Source organism: Alexandromys fortis, unplaced genomic scaffold, assembly GCF_014885135.2.
Source record: "Alexandromys fortis isolate MF-2015 unplaced genomic scaffold, M_Fortis_MF-2015_v1.1 scaffold_25, whole genome shotgun sequence".
NCBI lineage: Eukaryota > Metazoa > Chordata > Mammalia > Rodentia > Cricetidae > Alexandromys > Alexandromys fortis.
In genome coordinates this window covers 9,995,436-10,019,720 of record NW_026067904.1, presented here as the reverse complement: position 1 = coordinate 10,019,720, position 24,285 = coordinate 9,995,436, and the positions used below count along the sequence as shown (strand labels likewise).

Sequence of the window (24,285 nt, the reverse complement as noted above, 5' to 3'; positions counted from 1 at the left end):
AGAAAAAAGCCATGCTATTTTGAAATGATGGCTTTCTGGACTGTGCTACTGGTGCAAATTTTGTCTCTGTCTGGAGGTCCAGCTCTGGAGCACTTGAATGGGGTTTGTGGGCCTGGGTGCTTGTATGCCCACTTAGGAAAATACCTGAGATCATGCCCACAGCTCAGCGCCCCCTGCCTAGGCAGGCAACGGGATCAGGACTGCTAGGAGTGCACAAGCAGGAGGGCATGGTGGATTTCTGCCACCATACACAGAGATATTTCCAGACCGCACAATGTTCTGCATGGCATATCTGGCTATTACTTCTTTGGTTTCCACAGAGTGTGAGAACCTCTGGAATCCTTCCAGACTAATGTGGCTTGATGGACTAAGACCTCCTGAAAGGTCACCTTGAACATCCCTCAAAAAATTACTTTGCCTAACTGCTCACTGAGATAAAACTAGCACATAGGATATACCATGAAAGACCTGATTAACAGTGCCCCCAATCAGCAGGAAGTCATCTCTAGCAATACGCCCAAATTCCCAAATATTGTTTATAAATGTTTGTTTATATTTAAAGGGGGATATGCTATAGAGATGGATACTTTGCATTGGTATGGATCTTCGTTTATTGATACAAGTTTTAGGTCAATTGTGTTATATGTGTATTTCTGCTTTTGATTAAGGTATTGTGATTGTGTAGTTTATTTAAAAATGTAATGTATAATTAAGAAATATAGTTTAGGAGATAATTATCTATAATAATCAAGCTTGTAGTCAGTTACATTTTCTAGATATACAGAAATGTATTTCAGATGGATAGGGATTCTTCACATCTTTCAAAGACTACAGAATATGGCATTTAAAATGTTTTAAGAACTTGGGACTTTACATGACAGTGAGACACATCTGATCCTAGCAGTACTAATCTACTTCAAGAGGAAGATGGGCACTAAAGAGGCTCCTTATGCCGTTGGTTGGCCATTTGGGCAAGAAACTACTCTTGCCTAGACTGCTTGATGAACTGGACATGCAGGAGCCACAGAGAAATGATTGCTGAACTTGCCTAAAGGTGAGATGGTCCTTTGGGGTTCCTACTACATGAAAGAGTCTGCTAGACATTCTGCAGGACACAGGAGAAAGTGACCGGCAAACTACCAGTGTAGGTGGAACTGTCTTTGAAATTTCCTGATTCATGGAAAAGTCTGCTGGATACTATGGGCCTATAGGCTGAAGATGGATACCCTAATCGTGCAGAAGAACTTTGGGTGATTGTCCAGGCAGCAAGATGTCATTTCTAGAGTTTTGGAAGTTGCTTACAATGTACTTCCTGTTTACTTAGCTAATAATATATCCTTCTGGAGTCTTTGATTGAGTTGAAGAACTTATAGTTTTAAATATTGTAACTATAATTATTACTTGAAACCTGTTTTGTTGTATGTAATTTTACTATGTTAAAGTTAAAACCTTTCTTTTTGTTTGAACAGAAAAGGGGAAATGGTTTGGGAGGTCCTTCTGTCTATGTGTTGCTTTTATTGGTTAATGAATAAAGAAACTGGCTTGGCCTGATAGGGTAGAACAGAGCTAGGTGGGGAAGACTAAATTGAATGCTGGGAGAAAGGAGTCAGAAGCCATGGAGCCACTGGACACAAGACTTGCTGAAACTTTAGCAGGTAAGCCACAGTCACATGGCAATATACAGATTCATAGAAATGAATTAAATTAATATGTAAGAGTTAGCCAATAAGAAGCTAGAGCTAATGGGCCAAACAGTGATTTAATTAATACAGTTTCTGTGTGATTATTTCAGGGCTGAGCTGCTGAGGACCAACAAGTGTCTCTCTCCTACTACATTCTCTGTCTTCCTCTGTAAAACAAAGTACATTTTCAGGAATAGAGTGTATGATTCTTAAAAAGCCACCTAACATTGTGGGAAGGAGGCACAAAACTGAATGGAGGCAAGAGTTACATACTGGTCCCCGAATTATAGAAGAAATACAAGAATACTTCATAAACCCAGGTGGGACGAGACTGTTTAGTATAGGCATAATCACAGCAACATCAACCAAAAGTAAACTACCAAAGTCCAGACTACCACATGTATAGTAAATATAGAAATTCACCAGACTAGGAAAGTATAAAGCTGAGGATGGGGAAGACATTGAGTAGTAGCATCTGGCCTACCTGAAGGGAAGTGTTGCCTAGAGGAATAGGATGCCTGTAGTGCACTGAGGAACAAGAGTGCCAGCAAACCTCAAAGCAGTCTATTCATAGTGAGATTAGTAGAATATGAGCCATGGGAAGGTTTGCTTAGTTCTGAGCACTGGAATTATACTCATCTTCTTTGTTGAGCTTCCCAAGATATTCAGAGATGAGTAAACCATGAGGCACAGAGAAAGCAGAGAAATCTCAGAGACAGCAATAGAGACAGATGCAGTTGGGATGCACATACTGCTGAGCAAGCTGATGAGGATTTAAAGCCATTGATTAGTACATTTAAAATCTGTGTTCTCTATGGGTGCCCAATGCATTACAACAAAACATGTCAGCTGAAAGTACTGGTAAGCTTCTTGGAGGCTTTGCTGTTTGAAGAAATTTTGAGCCCAAACATTAATCTCTTAATACGTCTTTTCTGTTTATATTGAGATACAGACTTTAATTTTTTTAACGCCTCAACAAAAGTTTCAGCTTTGCCTTTATCTCTGACACATGTTTTACATGGTGTTATCCAGGATTTAAAATACATTGAGAAGCATATTTTAAAAATTCAGCCTGCCCTCCTCCCCTGAGAGAGGAGGGGGAGAATGTGTGCATTGTGTGTAAAAAATCTTTGAAATCACTAACGTCTTGCTCATTGTAGCTTAATGGTCTCTGTTCAGTTTCCTTTTTCTTAAGCCAGTTTCCATAAGCATCAAGAAGAAGCAGGGCAACACCTTCAGCATTTACTTGACTCTTGACTTCCATTGGAATTAGCAACAGTGAGCATAACAGATGTCAATGTCTTCTGTGACCTAATCTTAGATGTGGTATTTGTGAGTTAGCCCTAACCTTTGCAACAGGAAATGAATACCAGGATAGACGGTTATAGTTACAGCTTTGAATTTATCACAGTATCATTGTTTTTTTTTAAATACCTTATTTTGGTGTGTTTTCTGTAGCTATCTAAATGTTTCTTATAGAACAATGTCACCTGTACATAAAGACTTTGTTTCTTTCTTGTCTGTATGTATTTTCTTTTCTTGCATTGACTTTCAGACATTTCTAATAAAGTTGTAGTTGACAGTCTTGCCTTCTTATAGAAGTACAAGGACAGGAACAAATTTTTCTTTTTGTTCAACCTTTTAAGTTGATAACTATAAGGAATTTTCCATAGATGATGTTTATTAAATTGGAGGAATAGTTCTTTTAGTACTCAGATTAATGAGTTTTTTTTATTATGGAAGATTGTTTTTAACAATTGCCTTTTCTATACTTATAGATGGGCATATAAAGTTTCATATTTGTTTACCTGGCTTAATTTTTTTATACTTTTATTTTTGCACATGTGTCTATGTATGTGTGCCTTCTAAGTGTAGGTTCTGATGGGAGTCATTGGATCTCCAGAATCTAAAGCAGTGATTATCAAATTTCCTCATGCTGCAAACCTCTGGTATAGTTCCTCATGTGGTGTTGATTTCCAATCATAAAATTAATTCATTCCTACATTATAACTATAATTTTGATACTGTTATGAACTATAATATCAATATCTGGTATGCAGGATAGCTTATATTAGAAACCCAAAGGGATCACGTCCCACAAGTTGAGAACCACTGATCTAGGTTTCAGTTGTGAGCTAGGAACTGAAGTAGGGTCTTCTGAAAGAGCAATAAGCACTTCTAGCTGCCGAGTCTTCTGTCCAGATCTTTGTTTTTTACATAGATGGTCTCATGTAGCTCAGACTGGCCTGAAAGTCACTATAGAGCTGAGAATTTCTGCTGATCTCTCTGATAGCTGTTATTATTGTACAGGGCTTGTCTTTTTATTTGTAGTTTTTAAAAAGGATCTCCATAAATATGACAAGTATGAATAAATACACTTTTACTTTCTTTTCATAATATGTATCTTCGTGTTTTTTTCAGCTATTTTTGATAATTTCATATAGGAATACTGTTATTTCATCATTTCCACCCCTACAACTTTTTCTTTGTCCCCCATTTTCTCTCAAATTTTTGATCTTTATTGGTGTTTTACACACACACACACATACATACATATATATGTATACACATATATACATACATATATATCGGTTCATTTAGTGTTGATTGTATGTATATTTGCTTAAGGCTGGCCACTGAGGATCAGAGAACCTATTAGGGGACTACTCATTGGAGAAGAGTAATTCTCTCTCAGCACCCACTAATTGCTTGCATCTACTCATTCTAGGGCTGGGCCTTGTGAGGTTTACCCCATCCATGTGGACATGGCAACTGGTGGTGGTATTCAGGTTTTGTTAGGCAGCCATTTTGTGGAGATTTCGTGGGTACAGCTTCACTGTTATATTTAGATGACAAAATCTTGCTGCAGCTGTCCTGGTTCTCTGGCTCCCACAGTCTTCACCTCTTTTTTTCTCAGTGCTCCCTCCCTGAGTCCTCTGTGTAGAGATTGTATTGTGGAGTATCAGTTGCAGTTGAGCACCCCACAGTAAGTTGTTCTCTACTTCTGTAATGGTCTCCATCTGCTAAAAAAGAAGCTTCTCTAATGACAGGTGAGAACCATACTTTATCTGTGAGTGTAAGGATAAATATTTAGAATGCAGTAGGAAATAATACTGGTTTATGAAAGTAGTGGTAGTAGATTCTCTTTTAGGGTCCATGATCTTCCTTTCAGCCACAGGTTGTTGGCTGAATTTATGGTCCTAGATACCTACCATTAGGTCCTGAATTCTCTACCATTGAGCTGGTCTTAAGTACAATGTGTGTTGGTTACACACAATAATAAAGTATCACGACTACATCTTTGGAGATACTTTGTTATAGTGGTTATTATTGTGTTTGTAGGCTCCACAACTGGGTAGGACTATTGATTGCTTTTCTCCCTTGGCAGCTTGCACATACCATATTATATCATATTAGCTAACCCTTGGGAAGAGGCTTCTAGGTCAGTTTCAGCTGAATTCTTCCAAGTCCTGTGTCTAAAGTGTGTGGTCTCTGCAGCAACAGTTAAGTCTGGGAGTCAACCAAGTGGAATAGAGATAGCCTATATTATTTGGGGAATTTCTTGGATGCCCCCGATCAACAACTCAAAAGATTTCCAATTTTGGGCCCAGGGTTCTTGTTATATAGTTTGTGGTTCTTGGGGTGAGTATTATCACCCCAATTGGTGTAAATTAATTTAAACTAATACGGGTGTGTGCATATAGTAGATGTGTAATTGTAATTAATCATAAGCCAATATTTCCTTCAGAATTTTTCAAGCAACCTATTGTCATGTATCCTTTTCCCTTACCTCTTTTTCCCCTCCTCCCCTCCCCAAGTTAAAGTGCCCTCCGATTATTTTCATTATTCCCCTACAAAGCACCTGTGTCCTACGATACTTTCCAGCACTCAATTTCTCCCACTGCTATGGACGGCCTTGTTGTACTTCCTTGGTTTCTGCAGTTATTCCATCTAAAGATTTAGATCTAGGATCCACAAATAAGCAAGAACATGCAGCATTTGTCATCCTGGGTCTGGGTTACCTTATTCAGTATAAGATTTTCAATTTCTGTTCATTTACTGGGAATGTCATGGCTTTATTTTTATTTACATTTGAATACTATTGTAAATGTGTACTACATTTTCTTTATCTAGTCATCATTTGCATAGCATTGAGGTTGTTTCTGGTTTCTAGCTATTTTGAATGGAGTGGCAATAAACATGGCTGAGCAAGTATCTGTGGAATAAGATGTGAAGTCCTTTGGTAAATCTACATTTGGCATTTTGAGAATTCTCTGATCTTCATCATTGCTGTAACAGTTTACAGTCCGCCAATAGTGGATGAGAGTTTCCCTTTCCCCACATTTTGCCAGCATTTGTTGATCTTAGCAACTCTGACTGGTATAATATGAAATCTCAAAGTACTTTCGATTTGCATTTATTTAATTGCTTGGATGTTGAAAACTTAGAAATCAATAGTCTCTGTGTTCAGATCCATTGCCAAGTTTTCAGTTGGATTGTTTGTATTCTTGACTGTTTGTTTGCATTCTTTCTATATTCTGGAAATTAACTCTGTCAGATATATAGCTGGCAAAGATTCTTTTACACTTTCTGGACCTTTTCATTTTTTTTGATTACTTTGCTACAAAGAAATAATATTTTTAGTTTTGTAAGGTCCTGTTTATCAGTTGTTGGTTTTAATTTCTAGGAAAATGGAGCCCTGTTCAAAAAGTTATTTTTATACCTATATCTTATAGATACTTTCTATATTTTCTTCCAGCAATTTCAACAATTCAAATTTTATACTGGAGTCTTTGGTCCATTTAAAGTTGATTTTTGTTCAGGGTAATAGATATGGGTCTGATTTCATTCTTAGTACTGTGTTTGAAAATCAGTGTGCTGAAAATCAATCACTTGAAATGAAATTTCAGTCAAAAATCAATTTTGATTGTAAATAAAAAATATGAGACATGTTCTGAACTCTCAGTTTTGTTTGATTAATCTATAGGTTTATCACACCTTCTTCTTCAGTGAAATTGTAAATTTTGAAATTGAGAGGCCTATCCATGGGCTATGGGATCCAATTAGAGACCCACAAGCTTGTGAATGGCATGCTTTAACCCCAAACCATCTCCACCCAACTATTGTGTTACAGTAGTTCACATGCTTTCATTTGTTTTAGTCTTTCTTTCTCTCAGCAGTGTTTGCACTTGTCAGGTATTAAGGCTTGTATTCCATATGTGGATTTTACTTGATTACATTTTATTCTCATGATGTAAGGGGAGTTATTTCCCTAATTATATTTGAGTTGTTCACTACTACAATATAAACATACAGCTGGCTTTTGCAGTTTTCTGTGGGAGCCTGAAATTTCTATGATCTCCTTTATCACAGTACTTTTTAGTGAATTTTATAATTTTCCCCATCTCTGTGTCATGTCCAGTATCAAATGAGAGTAGGGGATATGGTCACAGTCCATTTCTTAGTTTTGTATATGAAGTTACATGATATGACATAGATATGGGTTCAGTCTTCCTTTAGAGTCTGGATACCAGTCTCTATTGCTTGATTGCCTTGGCTGTAAGCTAATACTGTGTTGAATTCCTGGTTTCCGAACATAAACAGAATTACTTTAGTATTTCACTACTAAGTAAAATATTTTATAGGTTTATAATAGATGGTCTTTTTCTCTCATTTTTAATTTTCTTAATATTTTTAATAGATTTTATTTTTAAAATTAAAATATACTTAAAAATACATAACTTTGCCATTCCCTTTCCATCCTCATATACTGCCCTTTCTTTTTCTCAAGTTCATGACTTCTTTTTCTTTCAATGTTTTCTTACATATATATTTTTCCCTAGCATATAAATATCACCTGCTGAATCTGTATACTGTATACTGTTATGTTTCAGGGCTAACCATTTGTGCTAGATACCCAGTTGGGGGCCTCTTACTTTGGGAAGGTTATTTCTCCCACTTTCATCATTCCTTAATTGCCTCCACTGTTTATCTAGGAATGCTGTCCCATTACATTTCCCCTTTCCATGTTAGCATTTTGTTAGTATCATCTGGTGGGTTTTTGCTATTTATTGAATTTTTTAAATTATAATTTTTTTATTTTCAAATGTTTTTTATAAATCTACTATAGATAATCATTTATTTTTTGTCTCTGGTTCTATTAATGTATGGTACATTGCATGAGTTAAGTTTTTAGATATTGTACCGACTTTGCATTCCTGAGATAAATCTCAGCTGGTCGTGACATACTTTTTTATATACCTAGATTCTGCTTGCTAGTGTCTTGCTAAGGATTTTTAAATCTATATTCATAATAGATATGTATTTGTAGTTCTTAAATCTTTGCAAATATTGCTTCATCTGTTATTTCTAAAGTACTGTATTCCTTTAGACAGTACATTTGTTTATTTGACTGCTTTCTTTTAGTTCTTTCTGTGTCCTAGATATTATTATTACTCTGTCATATGTGTAGCTGGCAAAGATTCTCTCCCATTCTGCGGGCTTCCTCTTCACAGAGTCTAATTGTTTCTTTAGCTTTGCTGAACCTTTTAAGTTTCATGAAGTCCCATTTTTCAATTGTTAGTCCTAATTCTTGGGGAAATTATTCAGGAAATTCGTTCCAACACTTATATCACATAGAGTTCTGCCTGTGTTTTCTTCTGGCAGTTTTGATGTTTCAGGTTTCAGATTTAGGTCTTTGATCCATTTGAAATTATTTTTTATGCCAGGTGATAAATACTGTTCTAATCTCTTTCTTCTGAATGTGGACATCCAGTTTTCACATTACCATTTGTTGAAGATGCTTTTTCTTCAGCTTATGATTTTTTTGTCTTTGTCAAATAAATGTCTGAAGTTATATGTACTCGTTTCCACCTTCTATTTTATTCCATTGCTCTTGATGTCAATCTTTGTGCCACTACTTACTGGTTTTTATTAGAATGGCTCTATATTTTGTGTTAGATCTGGAATGGATATCCCTCCAGCAGGTTTTTTGTTCAGGATTGTTTTAGCTATCTGAGGTCTTTTGTGGTTCCATGTGAATTTTAGGGTGGCATTTTATGTTTTTATTTTTGTGAAGAATGAGATGAGGATTTTTGATTGGGATTACATTGAATCTGAAAGCATATTTCAGTAAAATGTTGATTACCACAATATTGTACCAATCCATGAGCCTGGATGTCTTTTTATTTTCTAGTGTCTTTCTGTACTTATTTTTTAAGATGCTTAAAGTTTTCATTGTTAAGTTCCTTTACTCCCTTGGTTAGGCATATTCTTTCATATTTTTAGGCTCTTTTAAATAGGAGTGTGTCCACAATACTTCTCTATATGTTGAGTGTATAGAAAAATTATTAAGTTGTGCAAATTGACTCTTTCTTATCACATTATTGAATTAGTTTCTTGTTTTCCTCAAAGTTTTCTGATAGAATTCTTGGGGTCTCTAACATATAGTATTATATTATCTTATAATAGAGATAGTTTGACTTATTTTTCCCCTGTTTCTGTTCATTTGATTTCCTCCTTTTGTCTTATTGCTCCAGGTAGTACTTTGAGCACAGTGTTGAAAAGGAGTAGGTGTTAGTATCCAGGCACACCTTGGCCCTATCCTTTGGGAACCTGGCACAGTGTGTCACACCTTGTCGTTGGGCTCTAATGTCTTCCTTGGGGGAGAGGGTGAGAAGGTGCAGTGTCAACATCTCAGACACTGACACTGGGAGTCAGGTAGAAGGCATACAGCAGATTCGTCCATTTAACAATGGGAAAAACATATATTCTCCCAGCACCCAGGTGTTCTGATCAGTTGACACTGCATGGTCAAACCTCTTTGGCTAGGCACAGTCAGTACCTCTGACAGAGGCTGTTGCTAGGCCCTCAGGCAATATAGCTTGGTCATCCCTCATTGACTAGGCATGGTCAGAACCTCTGACAGTGCCTGGCAGACTCCAGGTTTGCTCCTTTGGCCTGGCAGGCCTTAATTTCCTACAACACCTCACCTCTCTGCACATGGCAAGCAGTTCCCTGACTGTATGTAAATACAAAAGTCCCTTTAAGAGACAAACTCCACCCATTCCCAGTCTCTCTCCAGTTTATTCTTCTGAAGAGGCAAGCAGACCTTTGACTCTTTCTCTCCCTCCCCTCTCTTCCCCAGTCTCCCCTTCTCACTTTCTCTGTCTCTCTCTTCAGTTCTCTCTTCCCTTCTCCATTCCCTTTATCTCAATAAACTCCACACTCAAATTGTTTCTATGGTGGATTTGTCTATTGCTCACCTACCTTTAGACCCACCCTCCAAGGGATCCACGGCAAGGATCCCGCTCATGCCTAACAACAACAGCATGGATAGTAGATATCCTTTTCTTGTTCCTGACTTTAGTGGGATTGCTTCAAGATTTTACTATTTAGGATTATGTTGGCTGTGGACTTCTCATATCTCTTATGTTGACATATATTTCCTCTTGCTTTACATTCTTTAGAACTTTATCATTAAGTCATGCTGGATTTGGTCAATGGGCTTTTCTGTATCTATTGAAATGATCTTGTGATTTTTTTCTTTAAGTCCATTTATGTATTTTATTACATTTATTGATTCACAAATATTGAACCATTCCTGCACATAAGGGATAAAACCAACTTTATCATAATGGATAATCTTTTGATATATCTCAATGTACTATTTACAAACATTTTAGTGAATATTTTTGAGTCTATGTTCATCAGGATTTCAACTTACAGTTTTTTGTTGTTGTATCTATATCTGGTTTTGACACTAGAATGATAATACTTTTGTAGAAGGAATTTTGGTCTGCTCATACTGTTTCTTTTTTCTTTTTCTTCTTTCTTGAGTAGTTTACATAGTATTGTCTGTGGGTCTTTCTTTGAAAGTCTGGTAGAATTATGCTATTAATCCATTTGGTCCTGGGCCTTATTTATTTATTATTTTTAGCTGAATGCTTTATTATGATTTTAATGTCTTCCTTTTTTATGGGTCTGTTTTGGTTGTTGAGTTCTTTTATGATTTGATTTTGGTGGTTTGTCTGAATCTATAATTTCATCCATTTTGTTTAGGTTTTACATATGTGACACTTTGAGCGAAAATGGCCCACATAGGTCCATAGGGAGTGGCTCTTTTAGCAGGTGTGGCCTTTTTGGAGTATGTTTGGCCTTGTTGAAGTAAATATGTCCCTGAGGGTGGACTTGAACTTTCAGAAGCTCAAACCCATGTCACTCTTCTTCCTGCTGCCTTTGAATCCAGAAGTAGAACTTTCAGCTACCTCTGCAGGATCAAGACTGCCTGTGTGCTGCTATGCTTCCGGTCCTGACTATAATGGACTAAACCTGAACTGTAAGTCATTTAAATGTTTTCCTATGTAAAAATTGCTATGTCATGGTGTCTCATCACAGCAATGGAAACCCTAACAGAGACTGGAATATTGTTCTGATAGCCCAGGCCCCACTTTTGTTTAGAGGAATAAGTTGCCATGGTTATGGAGTCTCTTCATAGCAATAAAACCCTAAGACAGCAACTTAATGCAATAAAAGTTTTTAAAACATTTCTGTGTAATACTTTGAATTTCTTTGGTGTCTGTTCTAATTTTTCTTGTTTAGTTCTCTCTCTCTCTCTCTCTCTCTCTCTCTCTCTCTCTCTCCCTTTCTCCCTCTCTCCCTCTCTCCCTCTCTCACTTTTTTGGCTAGTTGGGCCAAGGGTCTGTGAATCTTGGGCCACGAACTGTTGCAAAACCAGCACTTAAGTTTATTGGTGTGTATGTGTGTTCTTTTTTTTCTATTTCATTTATTTCCATTCTGACTTTTATTATTTCTTGCCATCAACTGGACTTGGATTTTTTTTTCCTCAAGTAGGATTGAGGTTTACTAATTCTGTGGATGTTAAGGTTGGTTGTCTCCTATTAATCCCACCAATTGAGAATAAGGCCACTACCACGGTTTAAAGCCAAATTTGAAGAAACTTTAATCAAATACTGGATTGGTGGATGGAACCTGGCCAGATCTATACCCAGGTTCCTGGGAAATGGCCCAGAATCAAGTATGGAAAGGACATAAAAAGGAAAACCCATAATTCATTGCATTTTCATTAGGTCCTACCAGGGGCAAGTATATATCCTGACATATTTCCTGCTTATTTACCTCCTGCCCACATGTGATGAAGCACATCCAGTACAGATGGGTCAGACAAACTTGTTTATGGGAGTGAGAACATGTGATTTGTTATCTCCCATAAACAACAGCCTCCAGCATGTCAGGAACTATCTGTCCATGGGCAAGGGGCTTGCAGATCATAGGTGTTTTTATTTCATGGATCTCTTATGCATAGTAATTAAACTTAAAATTTAACCTTGACTCTCACACTTCCTAGTGTTCTTTTATACACACAAGTACGAGTCTTCAGTAGAAACAGTTTTCAAAATGAACACTTCCAAATCTGAGAGTTCCAGCTCTTGAGGATGGTGGGGCAAATGAGTCTTAGAAAGACAGAGTTCTTGCCAGAGTGGGCTTAAAATATGTCAGCCAAATGTGTCACTCCAGAGTTGCTTTGACATTGGTTTGTTGTTTTGGTGCTGATTAGTCAGTCTGTATCTTTTGATTGGAGAAAAAGGCCATTGATATTTAAAGTTATTATCGAAATATGTGTGTGAATTGTGGTCATTGTGTTGTTGATTTTTGATGATGTTTATGTTCTCAGTGGCACTTTTTATTTTTTTTTAATCATTATAGCTTCACTTTTCTTTCCACAGTATCACTGCAGAGCACATTTCTCCCTTTAGCTGAAAACATTGCTTCCTATTTTCTTTAGGTTTGGTTTGTTGGAGATATATTATATATATACTATTTATATCATGGGAAGTTTTTCTTTTCTCCCCGCTTATGTGAATAGTTTACTGAGCATATTAATCTATGATGGCTGTCCTAGTCTTTTAATACTTGGAATCTATTACTGCAGACTTTCTGGCTTTCATAATTTCCATGAAGAAATAAGCTGTTATTTCTGATGGGTTTTTCTTTATATGTGGTTTTTGTTTTTCTTTTACAGCTTTCAACACATGTTATGTATACTTAGTGTTTTAGTTATGATAAGACGTGGGAATTTTTATTCTACTTGGTGTTCTGTGTGCTTTTATTTGTATGTTTCTCTTAGTTTGGGGAAATTTACTTCTATGACCTTGAGGGAGATCTGGTTTATGTCTTTGACTTAGGATTCTTCTCTGTTTTCTGTGCCTTTAAATTCAAAGGAATGGTTTTTTTCCATACTATCCCACATTTTTTGTGTTTTGTTCACTTTTTATTTTTTCACACTCTTTATTTGACCTAGATTCTCTCACTTTAAATTCAAGTCCTGAAATTCTATCTCCTGCCTCATCTATTATACTTGTAAGGCTTTTCTTTGAGTTTTTTAGTTGGACTGTTGTGTTTTTCAACTACATCTTTTTTTTTTTAAAAAAAAATAAACTATTTAGTTTTATGTATGAGTGCCTTGCATGTAGACCTACATGCCAGAAGAGAACAACTACATCTTTATTTCAGCTTGAGTTCTTTTCTATGTTTCTGTCTCTTTATTAAATTCCATTATTAAGTCTTGTATTTGTTAGAAACATTCCATAACTAAGCCTCTCTGCTGGTGCAGAACTACAATCAAATCAGATTAGACTGAATCAAAAATGCCCACGTTTAATGAATGCCACGCTCTCGGGTGGCTGGGAGCATGGCAGGGGGAAGACAGAGGGAGAGCATACACAAAACCCGAAAGAAAGCACAGAAGCACATGTTCCTTTTTCTGGCTCCAGACTAAATACCCACTGTGAGTGCTCCTGATCCTTCCCAAGGAGGGCTCAACTTTGGCAGGTTGGGAGTTTGAGTACAAGCTCTTGGCAGGCTGGAATTGAAGTCGGGACGAGGGCACTTCCCAGGCCAGGGGCTGGGGTGACACTTTCAACTCAATATTACATTCCAGATTCTTTGGATTTAGGGCTGTTAGAGGGCTGGGGTCTCACTTTTGACCAAGCAGTACTGTCTTCATTATTTATGTCAACCTTGTTTGTGTTTTTTTGGGCATCATCCAGGCATTTGTTTTTCTTAAATTCATTCTTCTTAATTTAACTTAACTCTTTCTTTTTGTCTTTAAACTCCTTGAATTCCTTGATGAAGTTTGATTGTTCTTTTAAATTATGTGTCCTAGGGTTCATTTTTTGTAATTATTATTGGCCGATCTTTTTTGGGGGGGGGGGTTGTTTCTTTTATTTTTTTCAAGACCAGTAGATTTTTGGAGGGAAGGTACTGACTTGATCCTTTTTATATTGTTGAAATTTTTACAATGAAATTTGGGCATGTGGACTCCTTTGTTCAAAGTCTGATATGAACAGAGAATTGGCAAAATATATTATGTGTGAGCTGGGGATGTTGTCTGTGGACTTGTTGGAAATCACTTTCATTATGTTGCTGTATGTCCCCTGTATCCTTCATCTCTCCTGGTCTTTTATCATGAAAGGATATTGGATAATGAGATGACCATGTAGTTTTTGTGAATTCTGTTTAGTGTTTCATTTATCAATTTACGTAAGTTGAACCATTTGTGCATTTCTAAGATTAGGTCTACTTGCTCATGGTAGATAATCTTTGTGATGTATTTTTTATTCAGTTTGCAAGTATTTTGAGCATTTTTGCATTTCTGTTCATAAGGGAAAATAGACAGTAACTTACTTCCTTTGTTGTGTAATTGTGACCTCATAAGAAGAAATATGTCATGATCCTTCAGTTTCTATTTTGTGGAATAATTTGAGGAGCACTGACACTTATTTTTCTTTTGAAAATTGAGTAGAATTCTATACTAAATCCATCTGACCCTGTGATGTTTTTGGTTGGGAAATATTTAATTACTGCTTCTATTACTCTAGGGTTATAGGGTTATAGATTTATTTAAATTACTCATCTGATCTTTATTTAACTCTGGTAAGTGATATGTATCAAGGAAATTATCCATTATTTTAAATTTTCTATATGCAAGGGGTATAGACTTTTAAAGTATGTCATTGTGATTCTCTGGATTTCCTTGGTGTCTAATATCATTACTGTCTTGTCTCTAACATTATTAATTTAGATCATCTTTCCCTTTTACTTTGGTTTGTTAAGGGTTGATCAAGCTTAATGATTTTTCTCAAAGAATCAATTTGTGTGTGTGTGTGTGTGTGTGTGTGTGTGTGTGTGTGTGTGTGTGTGTGCAGTATGCTGCGAGTTGATTAATGGCAGCAACATAAACCTGCTGCATCCCTGGATCTGGGGCAGTGAACTTGGCTTGCAGAGCTGGTAGTAAATGAACCTCTGCCATATTGAAAGCCCAAGAGAGGTGGAGCCCGCATCCAGGGTTGCTGTGACCACACTGCTTACTAAAATATTTCTTGTTGGAAAGGGATTTCAATTACACAGTAGGACAAATTCAGACATAAGAGACCTCTAGATGAGATACATTATTTTAAAAAATTTACATAGGCTTGGGAGAAAGAGTAAAAAGAGTATAGAGAGTTATAAAAAATTTTTTTAAAAATAAAACAAAGTCTTAAATGAGACAGTAAAAGTAATATAAGAGAACAGACAGTCGTAGATTAAAGGAGTAAAGGTAATAAATATTAAAAAGTAATTGAGAGAAAAAAAAAGCCACTCAAAGATGGAAAATACACAGAGTCTGGATTATGTATACTGTGTGTTTTCTTTAAATTTTTTGACTGTTAATGAACGAACAGCAGAGAGTCATTTTGTTGTGGGGGTTGTTGCTAAACTAAACCACCATGTATATTTTAAAGGTGTTTTGACTTCAAAATTTGAGTCTGAAGACGTATTACTTTGGAAAAGCATCTGCTTTTGTTTCCACAGGAGACGAGAACCTGTGGGTGCCTTTCAGGCTAATGTGGTTTGATGGAACAAGACCCCCTGAAAGATCTTCTTAAACCCCTAAAAATACTTCTCCCCACAAACAGCAAGAAGCAGTTTAGAGAAAACAATGCCCAAGTTCCCAAAATGATTGTTTGTAAATTTTGTTTTCATTTAATGGGGGATATCATATAGAAATGAATATTTACACTGGTATGGATCTTGGTCTATTGATATAGATTTAAGGACAATCTTGTTATTTGTATTTTTCTACTCTTGTTTAAGGTATTATGTTTATATATTCATTAAAAATGAATAATTAAAAACTACATATTAATAGCTATTTATAATAGTCAAATTTGTAATCATATAAGTTAGATTTTCTAGACATATAAATATGTATTTCAGTTAGACACTCTTCAACACTTCAAAGCCCTACAGAATATGGCATTTAAACTGTTTTAAGAACTTAGACTTTTCTTGACAATGGGACATATCTGCTTCTGGCAGCACCAATTACTTCAAAAGGTTAATGGGCATCAAAGACATTTTGTATGGAATTTGCCTTCAATTGAGAAGGCTAGCCATTTGTGCAAGAAACTGCTCTTGCCTGGACTGCTTGATGGAATGCTTTAAGAACTGGACATGCAGGACCCACAGAAAAGTGACTGCTAAACTTTCTAAAAGACAGGATGGTCCTTCAGGATTCCTGCTTCACACAGGAAACTGCCAGACATTCTGCAGGACAGAGAAGAAAGTGACTGACAAACTGCCAATATAGGAAATACAGCCTTTCACATTTCCTGCTTCATGGAAAAGTCTGCCAGATACTATGGGCATGTAGGCTAAAGATGGATGCCCCAACTTTACAGAAGAAGTTTGGGTGACTGTCTAGGCAGTGAGATGTCTCTGTCATTTCTAGAGTTTTGGAAGTTGCTTATAATGCACTTCCTGTACTTAGGTAATATATATCCTTTTTGGATCCTTGATGGAGTTGAAGACAGATAGTTATTGTTTTCCTTAGTGATGATAAAAGACAAATTAGATATGAAACTTCAGACTCACAAAGAAATATTGTAACTATAATTATTGCTTGATACCTGTTTTGTTATATGTAATTTTACTGTGTTAAAGCTAAAAACATTCCTTTTTATTTAGACAGGAAAGGGGAGATGATGTGGGATTCCCCTATGTATGCTTTATATATGTTTTATTTCTATTGGTTAATGAAGAAGCCACTTTGGCACATGAAAGGGCAGAATAAAGCCAGGTGAGAAATCCGAACAGTGATATGTAGAGTAGGTAGAATCAGAGAGATGCCATGTAGCTGTTGAAGGAGAAAGATGCTAGGAATCTGGAACCTTACCAGTAGGCCATAGTCTGTGGTGATACATAGATTAATAGAAATGGGTTAATTTCAGATGTATGAGTTAGTTAATAAGAAGCCTGAGCTAATAGGCCAAACAGTGTTGTATGTAATATAGTTTATGTGTAGTTATTCGGGTCTGGGCAGCCAGGGAATGAATGAGCAGTCTCCATTTACATCATGAATCAGAAATGTAGTTTGGGTGAGCTGAAGCTGTAGACATGTGTCTTTATTCTGGTTAACTTTTTATTTTTCCCTCTTTTTTTTGTTATTTTTTTTTAGAGTAAGTGAAGAAAAGGAAGTGACAGAGGAACGACTGAAAACCGAGCAGGAATCCTTTGAGAAGAAGATCCGGCAGTTGGAAGAACAAAATGAACTGATCATCAAAGAAAGGGAAGATATCCTTTTGAAAGTTTTTTTCATTTTTTATGTACAGTAAGTTTGACTCTTGTATGAAGAAATTGTATACTCCAGAGAAATAATTGTTCTAATTTATAACAGGGAATAAATCTGCATGTGCTGCCATTTCTGGGCAATCAGAAAGACACTTAGCAGCATGTGCTGTTGTTTCCTTTGTGCTTGATAAGGCCATCCAGCTGTTCTGCTGCTGTTATTGCTCGTGCAGAACACATTTATCAACTAAAACAGACAATAAGAAATTTGGGCTTTATCACAAAATGTTGCTTCTTCATTAAATCCCCCCACTACTATAATAGAGGCTTAACTTCCTCATATTTAGAATTCTTCCTAGGTAAAGTTTAAACAGTTGAAAGGAATCCTGTTCTGTTATAAACATGAAATGAAAAAAAAAAATCTAGAAGCCAGAGCAACAGTTTATAGTGTATATAGCTGTTGTAGTTGATAAATGCTTACACTATAATAAAACCAATAAGCAATGTCATGAAGCAGAAAACTTTGCAATTTAAATTTAGTAGTATTGAGAATGCATGTGTGTGTATATGTACCCATGTACGTAGTGCATGGTTTGTACAAAAATAAACACAGTATTTAAGACTGACTTTTTGTTTAAATTATGTTGTATGTGTGTGGGGCTTTGTGTTTGTGAGCGCATGTGCCCATGGAGGTCAGAGAAAGGATTCCCTGGAGCTGCAGTAACAATTGATTATTAGCCACCCTGCATTGATGCTAAGTACCTTTGGAAGAGCAGTAAGCATTCTTAACCTCTGAATCATATCTCTAGCCCCAGTAACAACATATTTAAATTAAAAAGTTATACTTAGAGAGATATGTGAATTAAAATAACCATACTTATGAACTTTCTCTTGGTTGGGTAGAATTGTATAATGTCATAGATCAAAGAGAGAAGCAGTTGTCCTTAAACAAAGAATGATGGATCTTTCAGCTAAAGCAGTGTGAATGCTTGAAAGAGTCCTTGTCCTTACTGGCAGAGTCATTACTAACTTGATGGTTATTTTTTTAAAAGATTCTGCAAGTGACAAACAATCTCTTATATTGATAATAATAATGCATTTAAAATATTAGAGAAATTTAATCATAAAGATAAATTAACTAGCTTGAAAAATCACAAAACTGTTAATATAAAATGAGTTCTGAACTTGTTTTCACACAATAGAATCATATGATAGAAAATTAATACAGTTAGAATTTTTACTTTTTTATATGTAGAGTAGATCATTAATAAGGTTTAATGACACCATGATAGTAAGTTTTTTTTTCCATTCTCTTTCTCTATGTGTCTCACTCTGACTTCTCTCTCTGACATCTCTCTGTCTCTCTTTCTCTGACTCTGTCTGTTTATCTGTCTGACTCTCCATCCCTCCATGGGTCCATCATCTTGGGCCTCTTCTGGCTTTTTTTGACTTCATTGTTCCAAGAATGTCAGCTCTCAGGACAGAGACCATGTTCTGCTGTTTTTTTTCTCCTTGTTAGAGAAATGCTGTTTACTGAAAATTCAGAACACAATTTGGATAGCACTTTCACAAAATAGGAGTTTAGAAATCCAATGACATTTCCATTTAAAGGTCTGTTTTCACGTAAGAACTGGAGAGAGATGACCTCTGGTATTGATTTGCGGGTTTAAAGTTATCAGTGTTGGCAGCTCTACAGTTCTAGCTTCTAATGTCTGTTCAAGTTCAAAGGACCACATTTAAATTAGGGCAGGAAGAAAGGGCAACTGTAAGTCCTCTCCATGTAAAAAGAAAATAAAGGAATTTTATCGGGGAGTCCTCCCATCCCTCACGTGATAGTTCTGTATGATATTACTGATATCATGTGGGTTTGCTCTGACATGAAAGAGGCTGAGAAGGTTAAGCACAGACAGTTGTCTGATTTGGATAGTGTTGCAAGTAGTGAGTGAGAAGGAGCCTGAAGTTGCCTTCTACTCTGCTAGCAAAAGTAGAGGATATAGAACTTACTTTTTCTGTGGAAACAAAGAAATATTTTGACTTTCTTGGGACAAGATGTATTGCATCCAGTGGCATCAGAATTAAGTTGAGGAAAGAAGGTAAGAGAGATTGGTATTAGAATATTTGAAAGGCTGGACAGCCAGAGTAAGTCCTTGTTTGTTGTGTTAATACTTAAGATACTTATATAGCTTTCTAAGAAGGTATCATGTCATTTTAGTGGGCAGTGACATTAGTACTCTGTGAAGAATGGTGTTTTCAGTGCTTAAGCTGTATAAACTTATCAAGGCCATGAATGGTTTCTTCTGGAAAGCGGGGTGTTAAGACAGCGCAAGTGGAGTGGAGTGGCACAATATTTAGTGTTTCCTCCAGGACTTAGCTCAAGACTCAACACAAACACATTACTTCTGTAGCCTGAATCCAGAGTGATAGCAACTACATTTAGCTGTGTCCCTTATGTCTGTGGCTACTTCTGTGCTCTAACTTCCACAGGTAGTTGCGTTCAAGACTCCAGGGTTCGCATAGCCTAAAATACTCATTGTTTAACTCTCTTCAGAGAAAGGGAAAGATATACATGAGCTCATAGACTTAGCACTGTTTCATATACAGTAAGCAGGGAGTTGGTGTCAGCACTTATTTTGAATTGTGAATGAGGACTGAAGTAAATGTGGGGGTATTAGCAACAATTAAAATAGATTAGTTGATGTAATCCCTCTTGAGGCATTTTAAATCACAAATGGTAGGTCATGTTTATAGAAGTTTATTGTCAAAAGGGGAGAAAGAAATGATACTAACAATGATACTCAGGATTTTTGTTACAAGTATATTGCCCAGGTACAAATCTCCTTAATAGAATAAACCTGTCAGAGGTTAATACAGATGATTTTACAGTACATAAAACTCCATAAAACTCTGAAACATAAAATGAGCTTGTAATTTAAAACAATATAATTTTAACTACACATACATTTACCTATCACACATGAATGATTCAGACTCTTTCATCTACATGAAGTCAGATAATCTCAGTTCATTTTAAAGTTCATTTCTGTGTGAGGCACCATGGCAATATACCAACGAATTGTAGTTTGGGGCATTTTTAAGACATGGTATACCAAATTAGTTTTTCTTTTAAGGGATAATAATGGATTAACAATACAGACTAATTCATTAGTGGAAAAGAAAGTTATTTTGCATGTTTGCATAAGGATATGACATGTGATAACATATATATATATTAAAACCTAAACGTTCTTATAATTTTTAGTCTTTAAACAAGGAATACTATGCTTTAAGACCTTAGAAGTATAAAGAAATATGGCATTTCCACTGCCACATGAGTCTCTTGAGCCTTGTGGAACATTCCCTACCTGAGTGTGTGTGAAACAAGAGAGAATCTTTAAGAGACACCTAAAGAGAAATTTGACCAACAACTCTAATTCTGAAACATGCAGGCATGTGAATATTTTAAGTTGTAATGGGTGTATTCATTAGTAAAGTTAATTAATATTTGAACTTGTATTTCTTGAGAATGACTCAGATTGATGGTGTTAGTAAAAGCTTGTAGAAGGAGAGTGAGGCCTGGTGTCTGGTAGCATTACTATGTTCTGAACCGTGATGGCAAATGTCTGAAGCACAGTGCATGTTAGAGTAAAAACATTTCTTGTTTTCATTGACTACATAAGAAGGCTACTAAATGACTTTGTGTCACCATTCTCCCGACCCGTGTGTGTGTGTTGCACACATGCATGTGGTGCATTTGTCCATGCAGATATGCTCATATATTTGAAGGCACCACAGGTGGACGTCAGGTATTTTCCTTAGTCACTGTCCACCTCATTTCTGAAACAGTCTCTTATTGAATCTGGAGCTAGATTGGGCTGGATGAACTGGCCAGTGATCTCAGGAATCTGCCTTTCTCCACCTACCCACCACTGGGATTGTAGTACATGCTATTGACAAGCATGTTAGAGATCTGAACTCAGGTTGTGATGCCTGCTCACTAAATACGTTCCCCACTAGTGCTGGGGAACAGCACCTGACTCCCACTGATCATAGGATTGGAGACTGAATTCAGTACTTCAGCAAATGTTGTACTACTGAGCAATATCTCCACTCTGAAAAGTGATTCCGGCCGGGCGGTGGTGGCACACGCCTTTAATCCCAGCACTCGGGAGGCAGAGGCAGGTGGATCTCTGTGAGTTCGAGACCAGCCTGGTCTACAAGAGCTAGTTCCAGGACAGGCTCCAAAACCCTGTCTCGAAAAACCAAAAAAAAAAAAAAAAAAAGTGATTCCTTTTGCATCTAATACTCCCTTTTATCTATAATGCCTGCTTGGCAGGCTTATTAGCATTTGAATTTTTTTTTTTATCACACCTGTAAAGAATCTTACCAAGTTCTGTAGTAGGCACTGACTAAAAAATGGCACTTCTCTTGTGAGCATGAGCAGGGGATGATTGTTCCTTTTGGTTTTTATTCCTGTGCCTCCTTTTCACTGGTATTTGGAAGGTTTCTAGTATATTATATAAGTTCTTGGCTGGCTTCTAAGCTCTGTGAAAGAAAACTTAGCTTGTATCTGTTTGTTACTCACTGAAGGAAACCAAGAATTTTTTGTTGTTAGTGTTTTTGTTTTGGCAGAGTTCGTTTGTCTATTTGGGCTTCTTTTTGCATTGCTTCGTTGGAAACCAAGCGCTTCCCCCTCTGTTTTAAAAATTCATTCTCTTAAAATTTCATACATGTATATAATTTATTTTACTCATATATGTTCCCTCCTTCCCTTCCATTTCCCCCATTCTCCCAGGATACATCTTCCAACTTGATGCTGTGTGTGTATGTGTATCTGTGTGTGTGTGTGTGTGTGTGTGTGTGTGTGAGAGAGAGAGAGAGAGAGAGAGAGAGAGAGAGAGAGAGAGAGAGAGAGAGAGAGAGAGATTGAATCTGTTTAGTGCTGCTTTGTACACATGGGTGTGTGGTTATCCACAGAAACATAGACAACCTCTGAAGAAAACTGCCTCTGCCCCAGTAGCCTTCAGTTATCAATAACTTCAAGGGTGGGGATTCCTCTCCACTCCCTGGTGGAGTCCTTTCCCCTCCATCGTGGATTTTTAACTTACTTCTGCTGGTTGTGTGAGGCTAAACATGGCTCTTATGTGTTCATCTACACAGCAGCCATGTCCCATCCAAGGAACAGTATTTCAGAGCATTTCTCTTTATGCTTCCATCTTATATTTACCTCACCCACTTTTGTACTATGATTCCTGAATCTTGAGTGTGGGGGTTGATTCGTAGCTGAGCACTCGCTGTCACTTATTTTTAGTTATTTGAACAGCTGTGAGCACCCACATCAAGTGACTCACAACCACCTGTAACTCCAGCTTCAGGAAATTTGACACCCTCTTCTGGCCTCCATGGGCCCTACACATACATGCAAAGACACATATAAATATAAACATACAAAATGAATCTTTAAAGTAAATTACTATAGGCGCTGTGTTGCTTGAGGCCATTTTGCTTACTGCATAATGCTGTGAGTATCTGGTAGGTTTGGGGCCATAATGTTATTGTTTGCTGTCACGGAAGGTCATTGTAAGTCAGAATTAGCAGACAATAATTCTTTCTGCTAATGAATGTTGTAGGGAAACAATCTCACTTCAGGGGAAAACTGATCTTTACTGGTTACTTTTGTTGTCCTCTAAACCATTCATTGTCTGGAAGATTATTTGTTGGGCTAGACATATAGCTCAGTGGCAGAGTGCTTGCTTGGTTCAACAAGGTCCTAGATTTAATTCCCAGCACAAATAGATAAATAAGATTATTTTCTCTTAAAAGTATTTAGCTACTGATGGTAACTATAGGGTAGAAAAAGTTGATAGCAAATATGTGTAGAAAATAATATAATTCTATTAACTTATCTGTATGCTTAATTTCATTTTGGTTCATCCCATATTTAAGTTACTTTTTGATAGCAGACTATCTGTACAGTTGGGTTTTCTGAAACTAATTGAGAAAATAAGAGAAAGCACTTGTAGGTTGTCCTGCTCACCTGTGTGTATACTTTCCCTATAAGAGGGTTCTTGAGGATAATAAGTTCACCACTTGCTATCTGTACATTTAATTCCACCACAGTTTAGAAACAAAAAATTGTTTGTAGCAAATAGAACTATAGCGAAAATATTGAAATCGAGAAAATCAGTGACAAGAAAACTTTTAAAAGCACATAAAAACTGAAGATGGCCAATAATATTGAACTTTATCATCTAGATAAAATGTACAGACTTTAGTTTTAAAGGAAGTGGTTATATAACAGGTCTCATGATTTTAGGCATCAACATAACACTGTGTTGCCTTCTGTTCTCTTTAGTACTTCTGTCACTACACATCTTACATTTGCAAGTTCCTGTCATGAACAGAGCACTTCCTCATATTTTTCCTTCTTTGTGACAGCCTGATGAGTAAGGGAAGGCAGACCGCTGCGTCTGGAGCAGTGACTGGGACAGCATGGTGCAGAGCCAAAAGGGAACTTTGACCACTCTCTCCATTATGCTAAACTCTTTCAGCACTGGTGACATGTCCAATATTAGTAACCTTCTGTTGAAGCATAACATTATAAAAAGGTCTAATATATATCTATATTGTTTTGTATCTGAAGCTTTTAAAACTATGTTTTTGTAAGGGACTACATATGAGTAGTCATGTTGTACAGGTTCTTGGGTTTCGATTTCAGTCTTTCCTGTGCTCCCTGTGACACATTCTGAGCCTATTGTCCTTTTCAGTGTCCCTCACTGCATTCCTGCATGGTTATGGTGTTCTTGTGTTTATATCTACTGTCTAACTGTTCTTTAAGAATGTTCCATCTCTGAACATGGCAAACAATGAGGGCTGATGAGAAGCCAAGGACAATGGCATGGGGTTTTGATCCTACTTCATGTTCTGGCTTTGTGGGAGCCTAGCCAGTTTGGATGTCCACCTTCCTAGACCAGGATGG

At 36.7% G+C, this 24,285-nt stretch overlaps 1 protein-coding gene across 7 annotated transcripts in view; it reads left to right on the top strand.

Moving 5' to 3' along the window:
* Kiaa1328 (KIAA1328 ortholog) overlaps positions 1–24,285 on the top strand; it is a 262,267-nt gene that overhangs the window by 23,200 nt on the left and 214,782 nt on the right. For all 7 annotated transcript variants that reach the window (XM_050134867.1, XM_050134866.1, XM_050134871.1 and 4 more), the window contains one exon: positions 17,200–17,315. In XM_050134867.1, the coding sequence (XP_049990824.1) occupies positions 17,200–17,315 (116 nt within the window). The remainder of the gene's footprint in view (positions 1–17,199; positions 17,316–24,285) is intronic.